Genomic DNA, 21,340 nt, shown 5'->3' on the forward strand with positions numbered 1-21,340 from the left:
ATGGTCTTCCCCCATTAATCCGCCTCCTCTCCTTCAGTCTTGAAAAATAATCAATAGCAGCAACCACGCCATAATAATATTATTGACATTCATAAAATTTTAATCTCATTTTCGGTAATTTTTAACCATAGTTAGAGCTACTGGGTCTTCACGATTTGTTTGCCGAAAAAAATGGACGGTGGTTGATTTTAGTGTTGTATTTATGGTGTTTAGGTGAAATTCTAAAATTGAAAACACAAAAAAGAAAAAATAGAGATATGGGTGTTACTCCGTTTTCTCAAAGAAGAAGAAGACCTCAAATAGTTTCCTTATTTGATCTTTTTATATGTGGGTATGTGTCATCCAATTTCTTGGGAGGTGCTAGAAAATCAGTGTGAGAGATTATTTGGGGGGAAGTGGGTGGGGGCCGAGAGGGGGAGTGTGAAGGAAGAAGATGAAACTCGTGTGGGGTCCACATTATTTTAGAAAGAAAAAAAAGAGAAAACCTAATTTTAGGTATGCAACTCGCGTCCTAGAGAGTGCATTTCACACAATGGGGGCTGACATGGGTCGAGTTGTTCAGTTGATCGTTGAGGACAACTTAAAGAGACGCTTTATGTAAGCGGCAGATAGACTAATTTGGCCGGTATTCACTAATGAGTAGCTTTAGAAGATAAAGGCCCCCCTTATATTCTCCACCCATCTACAACAAATAAATGAAGACGAGAAATTGCTAAATCAACTGCTCGTCCAGAATGGCTGGTAATACCACTTAAAGGCAGATAAACCGTCCACCCAGCTCTTGATCCAGAGATACTGCTTCAAGAATCAACTAAACTCAGGAAGTGAGTTTAAGTTATTTTTCCTATATTAAATGGCCTAACACAAGACAAAAAGGTATCTTGGATACCATAAATAAGACGAATGGCCTTATTGTGAACTGAATTTTACCGCAAATTAATATAGTTTGATGCAACCATTATAAGTTTTTCCAGTCCGTTACTTAGACAGTTTTCTATACAAAATATAGTAACAGTAGTAGGTCCCTAGTAGTCTTGCTCAGGTTATATTAAAGGGATTTTCTCATTCCTATACACTATTGAAAACTTTATAACCCTAAATGTTCATGTTTAGTAAATTACCCTACCTACACAAGTTTTGTTTACAAAATATATACATTCCACCTTAAAAGACTCACAATCCATTATTAATGCCTTCAATTAAGGGATTTAGTTACACCATTTTCCTTCTTCTCATTTTCAACTACGAAAGATTAAAAGCTAGGGCTATAAGGTCTATAATAAATATGCTAGCTATAATAAATTGCAGAAATTAGATCTGATTTATACATAGTAAAACAAATTTCATACAACTAATTATATATTATACAACTTATCTATAACTTTCACACATTATTTCTATCCAGTTAAATACAACTACAATAACATACAACTTAAATATAAATTTTATACAAACTTTATACATTATGTCTTTTGTATATTTTATATCTGATTTATACATAGGAATGAAGAAGGACTTACAACTAATTATATATTATACAACTTATCTACAATTTTCATACATTATTTCTACTCAGTTATATACAACTACAATATTATGCAACTTAAATATAATTTTGTACAACTTTCATACAATAGTTAAATGAATAAAAGAAAAATAAATAAACAACAGAATACAATTTTTCTACAATTTTACTACAATTTCTGCAATATAATGTATGTCATGTCGTCATCTTCCTCTTGATCTTCTTCTTCTTCTTCTTCTTCTTCTTCTTCTTCTTCTTCTTCTTCTTCTTCTTCTTCTTCTTCTTCTTCTTCTTCTTCTTCTTCGAGTTTCAATCTGAAATTCATCCAAAACCAAGTCTAATCTTCACCAAAACCCCTCAAAATTGAGATATAAACTCCAAACCTTATTCCCAATTATTTACAACAACATCCAATCCAAACAAATAATAATTTTTGAAAACTCAAATTCGAATTCAAAGCTTCAAAGCTTTTTAATGGCTGTCAATGGTGGAATTGCTGCTCTCTTTTCCTTTGCTTTACATTACTGAAATTTGGGATTGAGAGATAGAGAGAGAGACGTAGAGAGAATTCTCAATTCTTTGCAACAACATTCAATCCAAACAAACAATGTCTTTTGAAAACCCAAATTCGAATTCAAAGCTTCAAAGCTTTTTAATGGTTGTCAATGGTGGAGGGGTTACAGATTTTCGCTGGTTTTAGAAGAGGAAATAGTGGGTGATTGAAGAGGAAATCATGGGGTGTGGTTTGATACGTGGGTGAGGGTGTGGGATTTGGAGAGAGAAACTTGGAGGAAGTGGGAATATACAGTAGAGTTAAATTAGGAGACTAATTAATACCATTAAAACACTTAAAATATACATAAATGGTAATTAGGTATATAAAAGGTAATTATATTTAAAGTTAAGCGTGAAGGGTAATATAGTTTACTATATGGCATAGAAATGTAAAAATCTCTATTAAATGGCCTAACATAAGACAAAAAAAAGTATCTTGGATACCATAAATAAGACGAATGGCCTTATTGTGAACTATACGATAAAGCAATTTTAATGCATGCGTTACAATGGTTTTAGTGAAGATTTAATTTAATTTTTGAAAGAATATATGTTATAAAAATTGCCACATATGTCCATATGTTATTTGTTAGTCTAAATTTATTTATCCACTATACTAAAAATAGATGTTCATTTTTATTTGTCCAATTTGAAAAACCAGTGTATAATTTTCTATTTTATACCTATTTTACATTTCTTATTAATAAGTACTACTCCCTTCGGTCCACTATAATTGATTTTTTGGCTGATTTTTGTACAATATTTGAATTTTCAGATATTAAAAAGGAATTAATTTCTTTTTTTTTTTCAAAGTTGTCCCAGGAGTAAAGAGTTTCAGAGTATCTGTTATATTTTCAATGAATAAATTAAAGAGATAGTAAATGTTATTATTGTCAGTTAATTAATGTTAAAAGGTGGATGGATTCGTATGTGTGAAAATAGCCAAAAAAATCAATTAAAGTAGACTAGAGTGAGTACTTATTTCCAATTCATTTTCCAACATATAATAAATAGTGGGTGATATAGTAAACCATGATATCTATTATTTCCTAAAGGGTGTGCCAAGTCAATAGTGGAGAAGTAAATTTGGACCGAGTGGACGGAGGGAGTATATGAAAAGAGATTTGAATAAGAATTGTCATTGTTCCAATTAATGTTGATGATTTAAATATTGCTGAAACTGCAGACAGCTGATCAAGAACTATAAATAATTCGAATCATTGCTATGTCTGAAACAGATAAAAAGCAAGATGAGTAAGGACTGAAATAAAGTCCGACTTTCCCAAATATACATCAAGCAACATATTCTTGACACTATTTCTAGAAATTTTCTTTGTGGAAATTGAAGCGAGTGGATGAATTCAAACTAAATTCTTGACACAGCCTTCTAAGTGGTTTTGTTAGAGTGGGACTTCCGCAGTAAAACACCCCTGCAATATATCATAGGTTAAAACTTCACATGAGGAACTAAGAATAAGCAGTTAATATCTTTGGCATATATAAAATACTGATAAGCACTTTAAGCTCTTTTCTACTAAAATAATTAAAGTAAGTTGTTTATAAGAAAAAATATGAATGTAAAAATATCATTATATGAAAAAGCACGAAAATGGAATGGAGGAGTATGGCCAAAGATGCTTCTAATCTAACTGAGGGAATTATTTACTCGTCCTTTCATCAGTTGCCTAAAGGTGCTAAAGGACTCTTCCTGATGAATAAATGGCAAATTCCCACTTTTAGAATTAGATATGAAAAATATAATTTTTTTGTTAGTTAAACATAGGAAAAGGAGGAGATAATAAATTTATTTTTGTCCATAAACCCCCTCCTCATCTATATCTTACTGGTTAAGTTTACAGTAAGCAATGCATTGTAAATGGAGGTTAGGCCAAGCCCCCTCCAAACATGGTTGTTGTCGGAAGATGAATATATCCCAGCCTACGTATTAATGGGCAGTTTTAAAAAAAAATAAAAAATAAAAAAAATAAAAATAAAAAACGAGTATAGAGCTTTTATTTTTGTGCATGGATGCGAAATAATAAATATTTGATCAAACCCGAAAGTATTTGTAAGCTAATAAAATCCTAAGTTTGGGTAAGGCATACAAAGAAAGCCGACAACCGCACCAAATCAATAATCCGAATCAAATCGGAAAAAAAATTGCACTATGGTTTGGTCTGATTTGGTTTGGTATTGGGAAAAAAATCGATCATAATTATTTTGGTTTTGTTTTAACTAACAAAAATTAAACGAAACCAAACCAAACCGACATTATAGGTATAAAAGTTTTTAAAATATTTATCGTAATGTAATTTATAAATATTTCTTAAATTTTTCATAGTTCTCCCTTTTAATGGATTATTTTGAGTTTGGACTTAAATTTTTTGAATGGTCTAATATGTTTTATAGCTTAAAAATATTAATAACTCAAATAAAGGCCAAACCAAAACCAAATCAATAATAATACTAACAAAAAAACTTCAACTTTATATTAAGAATGATAATAGTGTTGGATATTTATTTTTTTAGTTTTGCATTGATTTAAGTAGTTCCTCTCTATCCCCTGCAGGGTAGGGGTAAGGTCTGCGTACATTCTACTCTCCCCAGACTCCACTGGTGAGATTTTACTGGGTTGTTGTTGTATTGGTTTAAGTAGTTAAAATGAATAATTTATTTTTGTCGCTGTTTAATCATGTAATTAATACTTAATATATTACTTGTACTTATTTTAATATGGCTTAGTACATTTAGATTATGTTCACTATCATTATGGCTTTATGTGTCGAATTTTTTAATACAATATCATGACTCATCTAATATTATTTTGTGTTATTTTCTTAGGTAATACCTATATAGTTGTATCTTATTTAGTGCTTTTAGATTATGTTCATTTTCATTATTAATTAGCAATATTTGTTTTTATGCGATTTTATTATCTTTATTGTTGATTATTTTAGTATAATGATATGACTCATCTTACATTTTTTTGTGTCATTTTCTTAGGTAATACCTTCTATAGTTGTATCCTACTGAGACCAAATAAATATTTTAAGCACAAATTATATGTTTTGTGCTATAAAAAGTATATTGAAAAAAAACCCGAAAAGAAACCGAGATTGAAAACCCGACTTTTGTTAGTTTAGTTTGGTTTATAGATTTCCGACATAATTTGTTTGGTTTGATAATTAAAAAACTCAAACCAACCCGACTTAGATGACCTAATTTTGGTACTCACCAAATAATATATAAGTTAAGAAGTGCTTATAAGTTAATTTGACATGTTTATAGACTTACCCAAATAACAATTAAATTCTTGGAGAGATTGCCGGCAATATTCATTTATAAGCAGGTTATTACAAAATTGGTCAATTCATAAAATAATACTAATATTAGCCAATTAGCTATTTTGTGGCCAAAAAAGAAATCAAATTTTTTATTTTTTTAGTGGGTGTTATTATAATAGATTGGATACATCTAAAGGAGTTTGAACCTCTGTTTTGGGGTAAATTGGTGGAGTTTTGAGTTGGTTTGAATTGAAAATTCAAAGTAGAAGATGAACATGAAAAAATAATATGTGTATCACATATGTATCATATTGGTATCAAATGTGTATCTCATGTATATCTATGTGAAAAAAAATTAAACTCGATTTTAACTACGAATTTTAATACCAAATCAGTCCAAATAACCTCCAATCTTCCTTAAATTTTGTATATTTACTCATCTATATGTTTTCAATGAATTTCAACTATACCCATTGAAAAAGGTCCTTTTTGCTTAGATTTTTTAATATATATATATATACACAAACACATTGTATTTCATCATATTCGTTGCCACCTCATCCATGAAATTTCCTTGGAAAAACTCCCGGCTATATCCATTTATAAGTAGATTATTACAAAAATTGATCAATTTATAAAATATTACTAATAGTAGCCAATTAGCCATTTGTGGCAAAAAAAATCAATTTTTTGCTTTTTTGAGTGGGTATTATTAGAATAGATTGGGTACATTTTAAGGAGCTTGAATCTCAGCTTTGGGATGATTTGGTGGAGTTTTGAGCTGGTTTGAATTGAAAATTCAAAGTAGAAGATGAACATGAAAAAAATGATATGTGTATCACATATGCATCATATTTATATCAAATGTGTATCAGACATGTATAGTTGTGTATGTGATACATGTGTCGCAGAAAAAAAAAATTGAACTCGATTTATCTACGAGTTTTGATACCAAATCACCTCCAATCTTCCTCAAATGTTGTATATCGACTCATCCATATGTTTTCAATGAATTTCAACTATACCCATTGAAAAATATTATTTTTTGCTTAGATTTTTGGAATTTTGTATACATATATTTTTTTTTTGCATTCATCACCTTGTTTGTTACATCATCCATAAAATTTTCTTTCTGTCTTGCATCTAATGTTGTTGATCACGTGGAAGAAGATCTTTGTGTACATTTTTGAAGAGAAAGAAGCTTATTTATTTGGGTTTTTAATTTTTATATGTGCTTTTTGGTAAGTCTATGATTAATGGCTAGAAATTGGTAAGTCAGAACTTATTTGGAACATTTCTATCAGATTTGTAGAGACTGGAACAATATGCGTTCTTTTTAAAAAATAAGGGGGCTTACCAATTCGAGAGGATGGATGGGCTGCTGCCAAGCGAGAGAATACCTTTTTCCAATTTGGTCTTGCAAAATGTGTTCTTATCTGTTATAGAAGCTGTGTCAATAACAATATTGTTTGAATGAAAATCATGGGTAAAGAGGATATATATATATAATACCCGACTGTCGGAGACAACATCAACTCCATTTTTAGCATGTTGTAGTGATTGCACCATTGCAATAAGTGCAGATCGAGCATCTCCTTCTTCATATACACTTGTCAAGTAGTTGTGCATTTCTATCAATTCCTGCTCAAAATATATTATAAATGTATTAGTTGAATTTTATGGAAACAACGAAAATCATGTTTTGAAAACTCACATTATGGTCATATTCAGCAATGTCATCCATTACACCCTTGAACCAATCAAATGATCCTTGTTCTCTTGTCACCCAGTAGAAATATGCTCTGTTAGGACCTCTCTTATTACTAGACGATTCACCAACTTGCTGATTCTGCACTAGTTGAATTTAGTTAGTAGTAGCAAAATCAATCCATTTTTTTTAGTAATATGTTCGAGAGGAATTTTCAGAAACCACTATTGTTTAGTGGTTATTAACTTTCTATAGCTACCATATACATAATTACTTCCTATAGCTACTATTCAGTTGTTTCTTCGTTGTATTCGCGTTGTTGTATTCATGAATACAGCAGCAAAAACGCCTAAAAATCAGGGCAGTCCAGCTGTACGCGCATGTATTCACATGTATTCGCGCCATATATTCATGAATACAGTAACGGCAATCGTCTTAAAAATAGGTATGTTTAGATGTCTAATAACGGAAAAAAATAAATAGCGTATTTCATGCCTCAATGGTAATATATACCATAAATACTTATTTTGTTATAAAATATAAAAGGTAGCTATAATATAAAAGGTAGCTATAAAAAATAATTTTGGTGTATAAAAGGTACCTCCTATACTTTTGATATAGGAGGTAAAATTTCCTATGTTCTCGTGGCACTCAGTATTAGCAAAATATGGTTTTGGAAGTAGGAACTTACAGATTCAGATTCATTGTTTAGAAGGTCCTTTAAAATGCTGATAAATGGTGTTGCTCCTATTCCCAAGCCAATCAGTAGAAGTATATCATATTTCTTGTAGTTCTGAGCTGGTGCACCATAAGGTCCTTTGATACTGATTTTGGGAAATCTGCTCTTCGTCAAAATACATACATATTATAAGTTCCAAAATGAGAATTAGCAGCTGTAACGACAATAGAACACACTTCATACTCGCATTGAGACTGTTCAACATTTGAATATGCTTTGGTTTCCATTCTAACAAGACTTCCTTTCCTTGATCTCGCAGATTGAGGCTCACATGCCTGCAAACGAGAGCTTTAATATCAACAAAAGTACATATTCTGCCCTCACCATTCATCAAGGAGTTTAACTTCCATTCACTCATTTAAAAGGTAATTACATTTGATGAATTTTATTATTTTTAGCTCATTAAATAGCAAATGAAAGTGGCTTGGAGAACAAATTTGTTACCTTTTCAAATCTGGTTTTGAGCTCTGTAGTCCAGTCTCCCAATGTACGTATATGGACACTTAAATAGTTATCGTCTGGTGCACAAGTGATTGAGAATGGATGCCTGTAAAAAACTTCCTTAGCGGAAAGTGATGGCCAGATTTGTAATTGCAGTGAGAGAGTTTGTGTTTCTTCAATTACCATTCAAAGGTTGATATATCTGGACATTTAACAAAAAGGTACATTCCACTCTTATACTTGAATCCAGGAGGTTTACTCATATATAATGCAAGTACATTCCCTGTATACGTGACAGCCTGCATATTTTTAACACCAAATAAAATCTGAATTCAGCAACTTCTGTAATTGGTTAAAGTTGATAATAAATTTGTTCAAAATAAAACCTTTATGATATTGACATGGTAGCTGTGCTCATAGACAATGAGAGTTCTTTCCGTAGCATACGCAAGTACTGGAACTGCAAGATACATCCATGTCTGCACAACGCAAGTATTCTTTCATCACCAGTTTGATTTTAAAAGCCATAATATGATTGATGTGCATTTTTCAAGTTACCACATAACTTACTGCATAGCTAGAGATGTCAACATACCGTCTTTTTGTACCATTCTTTGGTAAGGTATATGAAGTAGCCATGGAGGATCAAGAGGATGTAGACGAGGAAAAGCAGATGATGTGCATACCAAAACGCGTTAAAACCTGCTAAATGATGGAACGGCCAAGGCAATTTGATGACATTCCTTCTGAATGAATGTGTTGCCAATGTGAATGAGAAAAGCATGATAAGTGTCATCAGAATCCCTGTTATTCCGGGGATAGATGCAACGAGATTCAAGTAAGTCGGTTGGTGGTAGTCAAAGTTGCTTCCATGAAGTGTCATAAATTTGGTTTGCGGACATGATGTTAGTTTCACAAAATTGCAGCTCATATGAAAGAGCGCGTGAATAAATGTTGCTATTGCAATTCCCCATGCAATTATCTTGTGGAAATTGATGTTATCATCAAAGGGAATTATTGAACCAAGAAAAGTTTCTCTGAGCTTAGTAAGAGTTCTTCTGCAAACAGGAAGGAGAATGAGAGCCATATTGAACTTAAGTGTCTCCCCTGCACCTTTAGCAATGCAAACACAATACCCCATGATCTGAAAAGCTGTTTTCCTTTTAAATTGTTGGAACTTCCATATGAAGAGTATCAAGTTTATGCACAACCATAATGTTAGGAGCCATATTCTTTTCCAGTTTTCTTGTATTTTCTCTGTGGTTTTGCATAAGAATTTACTGACTGGAGTTCTGTATTCTTTCGGTATCATGGTTTTTGCTAGTGTTTGCGATCTCTTCAGAGTTTTTTCCCCTTCTTCTGATCCCACCATCCCTCTTAGTAGAGCTTCAAGTTGCCACATCTGCTTTCAAGTACAAGACGAGATAATAAAGGAGTTTAAGTTCTGCACATAGATAGTGTATAGATTTTTATAGAATCATATTACGTTAAACTATCTACTTGCTGTCAATGTTTCTTTCATCTTTTCTTTAGCGGAGGGTCTGTGGGAAACAATCTCTCTGCCCTCTAAGGCTAGGGGTATGGCTGTGTACATCCTACATTCCCAAGACCCCACTTGTAAGAATCCACTGGGTTGTTGTTGTTGTCGTATATTATGTTAAACTACAATAATAGATAACTCTTCATAAAGATAGGGCAAACTGCTATAACCGATTAAATTTGCGCAGATTGTGCAAATATTGCTTATACTATCAGCTTATATAACTTAAATACATTATAAAAATAGGAGAAAAATAGCATTTTTCAGTGGCATCTTTACCTCAATATATCCCATGTGATCAGGGTCAAGCTCTTCCATAATTAGAGCTGCATATGTAGGTGCATGTTGCTTGAATTTTGACAATTTGTTTGCTGAGGCACTCATCACTAGAACCTTTTTCACAAATATACTTAGTAGATAGACTTGCAAAATAAGAAGAAAGAAGAAAATATTTACAAGGTACATTTTGCTCACCTCCTTTACCTCTTCCTCTGATAGTTTGCCATCACCATTCTTGTCACACCTGAAATATTTGACCATCATTAGTTCTTTAGAAACAAGGCTTTTAGTTTTTTTTTTCTCACATTGAATAACTTCTTACATGTCAAAGAAAATAGAAAGCCTTGCATCAAGAGATTGAGTTGATATGTCCTCCCAAAATCCTCTCACTTCATCTATATTTATACCATTTTCTGTGTTAACCTTCCTACGCCTTGCCAATGTGTCAAATAATTCTCCAGCAAATTCCTTGCTTTCTCCCATACCTATTTATGCAAAATATAGAAATGTTACTTTCTGCTATAACTGAAAGTAAGTTTATACTATGAAAAAGCCAGAAAGTTGAACAAAATACCAATGCAGGTCCCAAATTTCTCTCTGAATAGCCTCCCGTTAACTGCATTTTGATTGAAGCGTTTCTCGACACTTCTCCAGGCATCTCCTTCCTTCCCTGTTGTTGAAAATATAATTCAGTAAATAAAAAATTTCCTTTTTCTTTTTGTAATAGATTACTAACTGATGAGATTATCACACAATTCAATATGGTATTAGATCGAGCACATAGAGGGCCCATGTGTTCAAATCTAACCGCCACCATTATCTATAATCAGTTGGCGTCCAGAATCTATTGGTCCAATTAATCTAGAGTACCAAAGTAGAAGACCTACTATGGGGGTTTTTAGCTACCATAGAGAACTCGAACCCTGTACCTCCTAGTAATTCGTCACCCCATTATCAAAACGAATTCACACATTTTAGATGAGAATAGTTACAGAATTCAATACCTGTGGTTGTTCTGTCAAGAAAGCGCAAGCTGTTGAGGCCTCTAGCAGCCCCTGATTGCATCCTCCCCATTCTTGGGACAACTCCATTTCTTCTTCTTGAAATGCTAAAATTTTTCTTGAAAGATTTTTGGTTAACAGGTTCTTGATTATCCGGAACATCACTATCTATTTCAGCATTTTCAAGAATCCATTTCACTGAATTGTCTCTAGATAAGTCCCCATTGTCAATGGGCATCATACTATGTGATTCTCTCCTTCTTTGATGCAAATACTCTGTTCACAGAATTTGTATTTGGTGGATGAAAAAGAGATTTTAGAGCATAGAGGGAAAAGAGAGGAGAGTTCGTTAAGTCAGTTGTTTGACAATACACCGTTTTTCAAAAACCATAGTGTCCCCCACTAAACAGCAGCTAAAATGAAGTCTGACTATTATCCACCCCCCGCCCCTTTTAGTTTGCATTCATGTTCTTTTCTTTGAGTTAATTGAATAATTTTAAAACAGCCAAGGAGTAGTTGAATGAAAGTTTAGTCACTAAATGACTGGATTTATACATAAGATACTGCAATTTGTCATTAACCCGTAATGTCAATACAATATCTTAATTTTAGCAAGCTAGGGACAGATCATATGATTAAATATATTTATCAATGTTCCAATGCTTGCATTCTTGGGAATCAAATTTGGTGGGGAAAATGCATCTTTAAGACGTGTTCGAATTGTTCAATGCAAGAAGTAGTCCTTTGTGATCCCCAATCAGCTCCTACTTGCAAGCACGTCGTCCTCCACTGCTTTTATTTATTTATTTCCTTTTGATATTCTTTTTCTCTTTAAGCTTTTGGGTTTTGAAGTTATCATTGATGGATAAAATGATGAAAGCTTAGAACCTTTTCTAATATTTGTCGGACTCTTATGTACACAAATATAAGTCAGTTGACTTGGATTTGGATCTAATTTGGCAATTTCTTCTTCCATTGATTTATTGCTTTCCAAAGTCTGTCATGGGCCAAGCATTTCTCTCAGTCAAACTGTATTTACCATGAATATCCAAAATGATATACTTCATTGTTTTATTTTATGTAACACATCTTTCTTATAGCTAGAAATAATTTAATTTTAAACTTTCCATTTTTATGCTAGAAATAATTTAACTTTAAACTTTCCATTTAAATTTAAAAATTTAAAAGAATGACCTCAAGATGTCACATTGAACAAAAGACACCTCAAAGCTACTCATTCACTATATTCTTGTCATTGTCTCAGAAAACTCCCAACTCTGCTTCGTAGAAGAGCTCAAACAAGTGAAACTCTTCTCAATAATAATTTAAAGAATAGGATACACTAACATAAATTACATGTAGGAAACTTTTTTTCTCTCTTTCTTTTTGCGATATGGTAACCCACATCCAAAACCCTCACTGAAGGAGCCCAATAGAGGCTTCTTCCACTTGCTCCCTTGATGACTCGAACCCCCAACGCTATGATTGGAGGTGGAGGGCCCTTACGACTAACCTATCCCTCACTCGTCCATGTAGGTGAATTCTTATGTACAGCTTCCATATCTAATTTCTATAGTCCTAATTAATAGTAGTGAGGGGAAGTCTTGAATCTCTCAAAGAATGAGCGTCCTCTGCAATATGCTTTACATCTCCATTTGCTTGCTTCAGTGATTTTCCATCCCAAAATGATTTCAACAACTCCTCGAATGGAGGAGTTTTGAGCTCTTCAATGGAACCAACGCTTGGTATACTGAAAGCTCTCTTTTTCGGTGTAGAGCATGATGGTTCGTCAACCTAGTACAAGTGACAAAGATTTGGAGAAACAAATTACATGAATAATGACATTCCCTACAGAATAGACACGAGAGTTTCTGTCATATAACGCTATGTCCTTACCATGTACTCTTGTGAAAGACATTGCCCTGCATGATCTGTAATTTCAACAACCTTGTGGTAGTGCCCACTCTTCAATTCTCTCAGCTCTCCGCAACAAGGAACAATCATGGAATCAAGGTTTCCACAAGCATCACGGTCAAGTTGTAATGAATCTGCAGATCTTAATTTAGTTAGCCGGAAGATACCAAGCAGCCAGCAAAGGTCATTAATATATGTGTTAAACTTTATAGCTTACGGTCAATGGAAGAGAGTAGGTTTTTGTTGGCAACATCAGTGTCTTCAAGAGTAGATGACACGCCAGAAGAAAACTGTGCACGCAATGCTTCATTGGTATTCAATCCTTCGCTACAAAAATATACAAGCTCACAGTAAATAAAAGGTGATATATTGGAACTATGAGACAAAATCCTTGAATAGCAAGTGAATCAACCAACCTAACTATTTTATCCATAAACGCAACATTTCTTTCCTCTAGACTAATCAAAGCGCGTTGAGCATTCGTCCACTGTTCAGCACCCAATTTTGCCTTTTGCAAACTGCACAATATGTATTCAAGTAAGCAGAGAGAGGCCAAGAAAAACTTCAGCAGCCAAAGAACACATAAGTACTCATCAGAGGTGATATGGTATATGCTAGGAGAACATACCAAGACCGTAGCACCTCCTCCATCTCTTTCTTCCCGTTTTCCACAGAAGCAGTATCCTCAAGATAATGGCATTCAGCCATTTCCATATAATTGGTCCATTCGGCTTTGACTGAAGTGGTTGAATCATGCATGGTTGACATCTCTTGTTTTAGTCTGCTGGTTCGGTTGTAACCACTTTCGCGGAGGTCATTAATTGCGGTTTGAACCTAGAGCAGACCAAGTAAAATATCCATTAGCTTTCGCAGTCTACAGTAGATAAAGTATTAAGTCAATAATTGTCATCTCGGATCCACGATGTATTCTTCTTGTCACTGTTAAATGAAGAATAACATTATTCCATCATTAAGTACAAGCACTAGAAACAAAATTCATACATAAAAACTAGGCATGATTATGCATCTTTTTGCCATATTTATTGGTCAATGAAGTACAAGTACTATCGCTTTGTCTAGGTTTAGGGATAATATAAATTTTTAGCCAAAACTGTACTGATGCCTTTCTTCAGCTGGTGAAGCAAATCATGATGCACGCATTTAAATGACCAATAAATCACCATACCAATTTTTTCTTCCTAGCATTTGATCCTTCAAGGAGTTCCGCCACTTTCTGCAAGATTTGCTTCTCCTCATTGGCAGCACATTCCTGTAAAAGGAAGATATCCATATGAAACGGGGCTAAGATGCATATTGACCTTCATTAAGTGAAATAGAGATGCACATGGATGACTCCAATTACCTCAAACTTCTTTTCAAGTTCAGAAAACTTCTGGTCGCTGACTGTCTGTGCATCTTCCACTATATCACCCAATTGGGAGACATGCATATCTAATGTCTTAAAGAAGTTGCCAGTAACTTCAGAAAATGACCTTGACGTTGTGATTGTCCTGCAGTGAGCCTATAAAGCATCCAAAATATATCACACAAACTTGAGAAGGAAAAGGAGAGAGCTATAGAGAGGGGAACCAAGGGGTGAAGGGGGAAGATTTCACAAAATAGAAACTACTGATACCTCACGCTGTTGTGCTGCAAATGCAATTAGTTTCTCTTCCTGGCTGTGAAGACTTTTTTGAAGATCATTAACCAAGGTATTAGCTTCAAAGCCAATCTCCTCAAAAAGCTACATTTCGATACAAAGAGATAAGCTGATTGTCAATACTACCTGGAATTTCTCAGAGAATTAAAAAAGAGGCATACCTCTCGGAGAGCAGATGAATGTTTAGAAAATTCAGAGTTTAAACGATCAAAAGTTGACCGAGCATTGCCATCGAGCTCCCCAGCCAAACCATCTAAAGCTTCGATACCCGACCCAAACATGATTTTCAAATTGTCTAGGCGCCCTCGAAGCTCCTCCATAGCCTAAAAAGTACACCAAAACCCATACTGATTAGCACGAGTAAGAATCTCTGAAGCATGTATGGCTGGCTAGGATACTTTTTTATACCCAACACTGGTTGAACATGCATGCGAAATGTGTTGAGACACAAAAGAGCAGGTTCAGATTTTTAGCTAAGTTCAGACAATTGGATTTAAGTCTTTTCATCTAGATTCCGCTGCATCAGAATGGATATTTTCAAACATTCCTTTCATATGGGAAGAAAATTTAAATGCACGTATGAAATTTATTGAGAGGAATATGAGAGAGAGAGAAAAAAAAAATAGTTAAAAGAAAAGGAGAATCAACCATCCATCACTATAATTAGAGGACACATGACGACTGCTGAATATGACATGTAAATTTGGATCACACATAGTTTTGATTGTGTTTTACAGAAGCGCTTTTGCAATTTCTCGAAAATGGTATGTAGATGATGATAATCACATCCTTGGGTCTAGGCAATATTGCAAGGCCAACCCTTAATTTAGTTAAGTCAAGGATGCTTAAACTTTGTAGACATGACATCATGAAAACAATGAATTCTGTAAGTGTAAATAGAGAAGTGCATACTTTAAGTCTTGTAGCTTTTTCCAGAAACATTGTAGAGTGTCTTCTTTAAAAGGTACATGGTAAATTTTAAGTCAACTATACCTCAATCTTGCTAGATACAAAGGATTGCATGTCTTCCTCCATGTGTTTGAGTTGTTGCTCTTGTTGGGTGGCTGAGGAAGAGACACTCTTATGCAGAACTTCAAGCTGTTGAGTTAATTGGGATTGGAACTTTTGAATGAGAACTTTGTTTTCATATTCTATTTTGTCCTTGCGCTCTGAAATCGACCATTATCAGTATAGTAGGTGCAATGCAGCCTTTATTTGAGAAAGAAAGTTCATTACATCTACAAGTCTTTAAAAGCTGTTGACATACCAATCTTTGCAAACAGGTTTGAGACATCTGATGCAGCATGTTCCAGCTCAGCTCGAAGTTCAAAGGCCTGCTCAACCAGTGATTTTTCTGGTAGAAAACGTACGCTTTAAATATCTCATACAACTAATCCGAAAGGTAAAATGACTCGAAAAACCCAGACTCCATAATGTGTCTCCTTTGGTGAATTTGGTATTATTTCCCTTAAAGAGAAATATGACCTCATCCCAAATTGTTTATAAAAACACCAAAAATTGCATAACCCCCACCCCCCACACCCACCCCCCAAAACAAAATATATTCACCCCAAAGTTCAGAGGAAAAGCATGCAATTTCAGAACAATAGCAGATGGCTAATCGAAAGAGTCTGCCTTGACAATGCGCAGAGGATGCAGCTTACCAGACTTTAGAAGGTTCGTTATCAGAAATTCCTTTTCTTTTATTGTTGTAATTGCCAGCCTGTGTTTCTCTTCAAGATCAGCCAAAGTATGTTGAGTTTCCTGAAGCTTTCTCTGAAAGATACAAAATTATAGCTAATCTCCATGAGAAAGAGGTGGACAACAAATGAAAGCTTCTGATATTAGGTGGGGTCAGAACTCCATATACCTCTGTCTTGTCAAGTTTGTCAGTCAATTCAGTGGTCAACAACTGCTGAGAATTGTACAGTTCCTGAAGCTCCATGAGTTGCTGTTTGCAGCAGGCAAAAATGTAATGAGTTTTGAGTTCTCAATGGTCAATAAGATCTAGCTGAGTTATTAATCAGTAGCATACCTTGTCTTTAGATTCTAAGTCAAGTTCCATCTTTTCTATCTTTTCAGACATTGCCTGAGAGAGGAGAAAAAACATGTTTACCATAAATGAGAAAAGATTACAGGATAATTCGACCAATCATGGGGATCTATGGATCAGGGCCTAACCTTTTTCTCTGCTTCCTCTTGGAGATATCGATCTCTTGGTATGTAGATGCCATTCTTCTCTCTCGCAGCATACACCTCTGTTGGCATTAAAATGGAAATTTTATGTTTCAAAACATAAATAATCTAACTAGCATCCGAGATAGAGATTCATGTACAAAGAGAAGAAGAAAGCAGTATCACCTTGCTTCAGTCTTTCAATCTCAGAATATAAGTCCTTCATTAATGCAGATTTCATCATCTTCTGGTTAATCTAAATAACAGCAAAAGAAAAGTCAAGGACAGTTGAACACAAAATCAAACAGACGGCTTTTGAGAATGCTTGATTGTCCACAGAAAACTGACCTCTGGCTTATTCTTTATGTTTTTGGCACGATGAGCATAATCTAAAGTGCTCAGAGTCTCTTCCATAGAGTGAATGGAGGGTGATATTGTCGCAATTATGCATGTCTTTGTTTTCCCTCCCAATGAATCCCTCAACAATCTTGTTATTTTGCTCTCCCTGACATACCAACAACTGCTTCTCAAGGTATGTAAAAAGCTTCATACAATATTGTGTAATATAGATATGGATTTTTAAGCACCTATATGGGACATGACCAGAGTGCTCAACTAAAGAATTTATAACACGACCAAGTGTAAGCAAACTCTTGTTGATTTCCCCAGCTTCCCTCGCTCTGCCCTGCAAAAGAAAATCTATCATCTAGTACAGTTTACTATAATGTTTACAGAAAAAACACAATCAAAGTGGGAAAAAGAACCAAAAAGAACTTGAGAAGTATCTTCCAGGATAATTTGCCCTGAAGAAGGTAAAATTATGACATTTCTAAAACAACTTTTGCACGCTTGTTCTTTTCTTTCTTTCTTTCTTTTTTCCTTTTCTTACTAACAAACTTGCTAAATGCAATGGTTAACGAATTACAGAATTTTAATGTCTCACCTCTCTTGCACCAGAACGTGAAATGTTTTCAGAACCCGCAAGGTCTACAAGATTAAGTTTGCCACATTTGATCATCTCTTCCCCTTCTGGAGTATATTCCTTGATGTGAATTGTGATAGAGAATATAGAATGAGAACGACTGCTCTGTTTGTTAAGAAGAGTTTCAGCTGTACGCCTTTTAGCAGAACCTTTCTCCAAGACATTATAGATTTCATTTGCAGAGCATACTATCTCCTCTTCCAGGCCTCTAACAAAAACTCCACCCTTACCATCTTCCATCAGAGCTAATGGTTTCTTAGATTTGTCATCTGTAAACTTATTACATTCCTCTGGAGCTAAAAGATCGGTTATCTCCTCGTTATACAGCTCCAAGAATGTTACTTTCACACTATATTCGGCACTTTGAGCTTCCAATATGTCAAAGATTTGCTTTATAGCTCGTGGGATAACACCTGCATCACTTGGAAATTCCCCATTCTAAACGGGGTGACTGTAATGAATTAATATGAAGAAGAAATTAGCATAACAAATGCATTTCTAACAGCTACCAACCTTCTTTCTTCCCCCTCCCTCCATTGTATAAGTTTTCCCTGTTCCTGTCTGCCCATAAGCGAAAACTGTGCAGTTATAGCCCTCTAGAACTTCAAAGACAATAGGACAGATTGCAGAATCATACAAGTCCTTCTGTTTGGACATAGGACCAAAGACCTGGATAGCATTACCCAACACAATGTTAGTGTCATCTCAAGAATCACCAGATATCTTGATTCACAACCTTTTTTATTCTTCTTTGCAACAACAACAACAACAACAACAACACAACTATGCCTCAATCCCAAACAAGTTGGTGTCAACTATATGAATCCTTACTGACCACGTCACTCCATTTAAAGTCATCTCATGCCAATATTATGCAAATACAAATAAAAAGTATTAGAAGTCCTATATATTTTCAAAAAGTATAAATCTTTCTTTTTTTCAGCAGTACCAGAAAAATTAATTTTGTACCGGAACTCAAGAAGTATGGGCATTCAGTCTAAATCAATCAAGCCGGCAAATACACCTCTAGCATCAAACTAGTAGGAGCTGGTTATTATATGAATTCCTTGTATCATTCTGCTCTAAACAGGCAATGTGTCCGAATTATTACTTGAAATTACCGTTTTAACTATACACTCTACACTTTTCTTTTTCTTTTTTCGTTTTGGCCAATGTTCATTTGTCCTTTATCTATATTTCAGTACCAATGCTATCAAGATAAGGATAAATCAAATAAAAAAAATTCAAAACCTTATCAAAGACAAATGTTTTGTCAATCTGCTTATTAGCAATGTTCTGCATAGCAGAAATTTCTCTTCTTCCCTCATTGCAGGAAATCACCGCTGGTGTATTCAATCTCATCTCATCCTCACTCAACGGCCTGCATATTTCATAACAATTCCATCAAATACAATCAATTCAATTCAGAGGTTACACTAAAGCTCCAAAATGCTCTGATTTTACTAACCTGCAACGCACAATAACCTGCACATTGACGCCTTTATCTTTGTCATGATGCTTTCCACTCATATTTCCTTCCACCGATCGCAGATCTCTAGCCGCCTTATCGCTCGACCGCGGTGTCTGCGACGGTGACCGCGTGACATAGCCACCTCCTCCTCTTCTCTGTTGCTGCTGAGATTGCGACGACTCCATTTCTAGAATGATCTTCTAATTATATCCTCCAATCTCACAACCGTTTCTACCGATTCTCTGATTCAACTCAGCTCGTTTAGAAATCTAAGAACAAAATCCTGATGTAGCAATATAGAAACTTCCAGAAACACAATGTCACTCGATTGCGCTGAAACAGTATAAGGAGAGGTGAAAATGTAGATTTTCACGTCAGATGTGAGAGGTAAATGCAAACGAAAATTCACCGTCAAATCGAAAATGATTGATCAAATGCTTGAGAATTGAGATTTCATTATTCAAATAACAAAATCATGAAAAAAATCGGAAAAAGAAGAAATACATTGATTGAAATATATGCATTTATATTTGTACGATACAGACAAACGACTAAGAAAATGTGTAGACTTACCGACGATGAAATCGCCGGGCGGCCGTTGAGAGATTCAACACAATGTGAGAACAACGGCGATGTTTTAGAGAGAAGATTTTGGAGAGAGAATGTAGTGATTTTGATTTGAAAAGAAATAGACTGTGATAAATTGGTGATTTTTTCTTCTTTTATGGTTATAAAAAGAAATAGTATTAGAAGGAATTGAGAAGAGCAGCTGTGTGCATATGCGCGTGACGTGAGATAAAGTTGAAGAGAAAACTCAGATTTTGTGGCTGTTACGGGGCATTTGAAATAGATTTTTGACCGTTGTAACATAAAAACAGAAAGAAAAGGCTTTAAATATAATTGAAGGATCTGGTCATGAGAGGGCACACTTTTGCTAATTATTACGAGAAATGCCACAGAGTTTGATTGCTATGATAATTGATAAGTAAGGTGAGCTTAGGGCTTAGGCTTTTCGAATTTATATTTCTGTTCCATTTCCAGACAAGAGGGTTGCTATGATGGTAAGCAACCCCCACTTCCAATTAAGAGATTGTGAGTTTGAGTCTCCCCAAGAGCAAGGTGGGAAGTTCTTGGAGGGAAGGATGTCGGGTTTAAGGTGGGAAATTCGTTGTTCCATTTCAAATTACTTACGGTAGTACTCCCTCCGTTCCAGTTTACTTGAACCTATTTCTTTTTTGGTTCGTTTCTAAAAGAATGACCTTTTAAAAATTTGGAAACAATAGCTTAATTTTACAATTCTATCCTTAATAAGAATGTTTTATAACCGCACAAATATTCTGTACTTCTTTTTGACTTGTTTAGTACCACAAATTCTAAAAGTTTTCATTTTTTCTTAAACTTCGTGCCCAATCAAACAAGTTCGCATAAATTGGAACGGAGCGAGTAACTGTTTTCTAATTCTCTTGGTTATTAGGCATATCTGTTGAAAAATTAAAGAGTTCGTTCATACATAAATAAATAATACTTACTCAAAAATTAATGTAAGAAAGCAGATATTGACATTTAGAGATGGCAATAGGGCGGGACGGGTTCATCTATAATCTGCATAAAGTTCAACCTGCCCCGCCCCGCACCACATAGCAAGATATTCTGTTTTCAAACCGCCCCATCCCGCCCCGCACAAACCCGCACCGCACAGCCCCGCAAAGCAAAAAAATCATTTTTTTCATTTTTAACAAGTAGTTTCTATTTTTTTAAAAATTCCAAACAAATTAATGATAACCTATGGCCTTCTTGTCTCTTTTTCTCGATAGTTCCAGTTATGTCCATAGTGTTTTTAATGTGCTACTATATATCTACTACTAATCTTGTTAGAAAACATCTTTTAGCGTATTACTCCATAATAAAAGTGGTAATTTAATTAGTGAATTAATTATAATAGTCAATTTTAAAATAGCTTCTTAAAACTAGTATGCTACATTCCTACCGAACAGACGCATCAATATTAAATTTTAATGACCTAAAAAAGTGGTAATATCTGAATATGAACTAACAAAATTTAAAAT

At 34.4% G+C, this 21,340-nt stretch overlaps 2 protein-coding genes across 3 annotated transcripts; both read right to left on the minus strand.

Annotated features, from left to right (window-relative positions):
• Nucleotides 1–3,223: 3,223 nt before the first annotated feature.
• Nucleotides 3,224–11,476, minus strand: LOC107805670 (putative respiratory burst oxidase homolog protein H). Its single transcript, XM_016629743.2, has 15 exons — nt 11,076–11,476; nt 10,646–10,741; nt 10,394–10,556; nt 10,267–10,315; nt 10,072–10,185; nt 8,848–9,654; nt 8,639–8,731; nt 8,436–8,551; nt 8,256–8,358; nt 7,995–8,086; nt 7,764–7,911; nt 7,079–7,213; nt 6,877–7,005; nt 6,722–6,800; nt 3,224–3,510 (listed from the first exon to the last, which is right to left on the minus strand). The coding sequence occupies exons 1-15, from the start codon at nt 11,311–11,313 to the stop codon at nt 3,401–3,403; spliced, it is 2,472 nt and encodes an 823-aa protein (XP_016485229.1). The 5' UTR covers nt 11,314–11,476; the 3' UTR covers nt 3,224–3,400.
• An 804-nt stretch (nt 11,477–12,280) lies between these two features.
• LOC107805671 (kinesin-like protein KIN-5D) lies at nt 12,281–20,143 on the minus strand. Of its 2 annotated transcripts, none has more exons than XM_016629744.2 (23): nt 19,848–20,143; nt 19,272–19,607; nt 19,055–19,184; nt 18,317–18,472; nt 17,765–18,241; nt 17,409–17,506; nt 17,170–17,326; nt 17,008–17,077; nt 16,828–16,904; nt 16,682–16,735; nt 16,517–16,597; nt 16,311–16,422; nt 15,914–16,000; nt 15,640–15,815; nt 14,808–14,969; nt 14,623–14,730; nt 14,350–14,508; nt 14,173–14,256; nt 13,615–13,820; nt 13,403–13,504; nt 13,204–13,313; nt 12,969–13,120; nt 12,281–12,866 (listed from the first exon to the last, which is right to left on the minus strand). In XM_016629744.2, exons 2-23 carry the CDS (start codon nt 19,457–19,459, stop codon nt 12,651–12,653), a joined length of 3,162 nt encoding a protein of 1,053 aa, XP_016485230.1. In that variant the 5' UTR covers nt 19,460–19,607; nt 19,848–20,143; the 3' UTR covers nt 12,281–12,650. The 2 variants fall into 2 exon arrangements, with proteins under 2 accessions (XP_016485230.1, XP_075075587.1); XM_075219486.1 differs by having other exon boundaries at nt 19,272–19,516; nt 19,848–20,139.
• Between the last annotated feature and the right edge of the window lie 1,197 nt (nt 20,144–21,340).

The sequence above is a fragment of the Nicotiana tabacum genome, chromosome 8 (assembly GCF_000715075.1).
Source record: "Nicotiana tabacum cultivar K326 chromosome 8, ASM71507v2, whole genome shotgun sequence".
NCBI classification, from domain to species: domain Eukaryota; kingdom Viridiplantae; phylum Streptophyta; class Magnoliopsida; order Solanales; family Solanaceae; genus Nicotiana; species Nicotiana tabacum.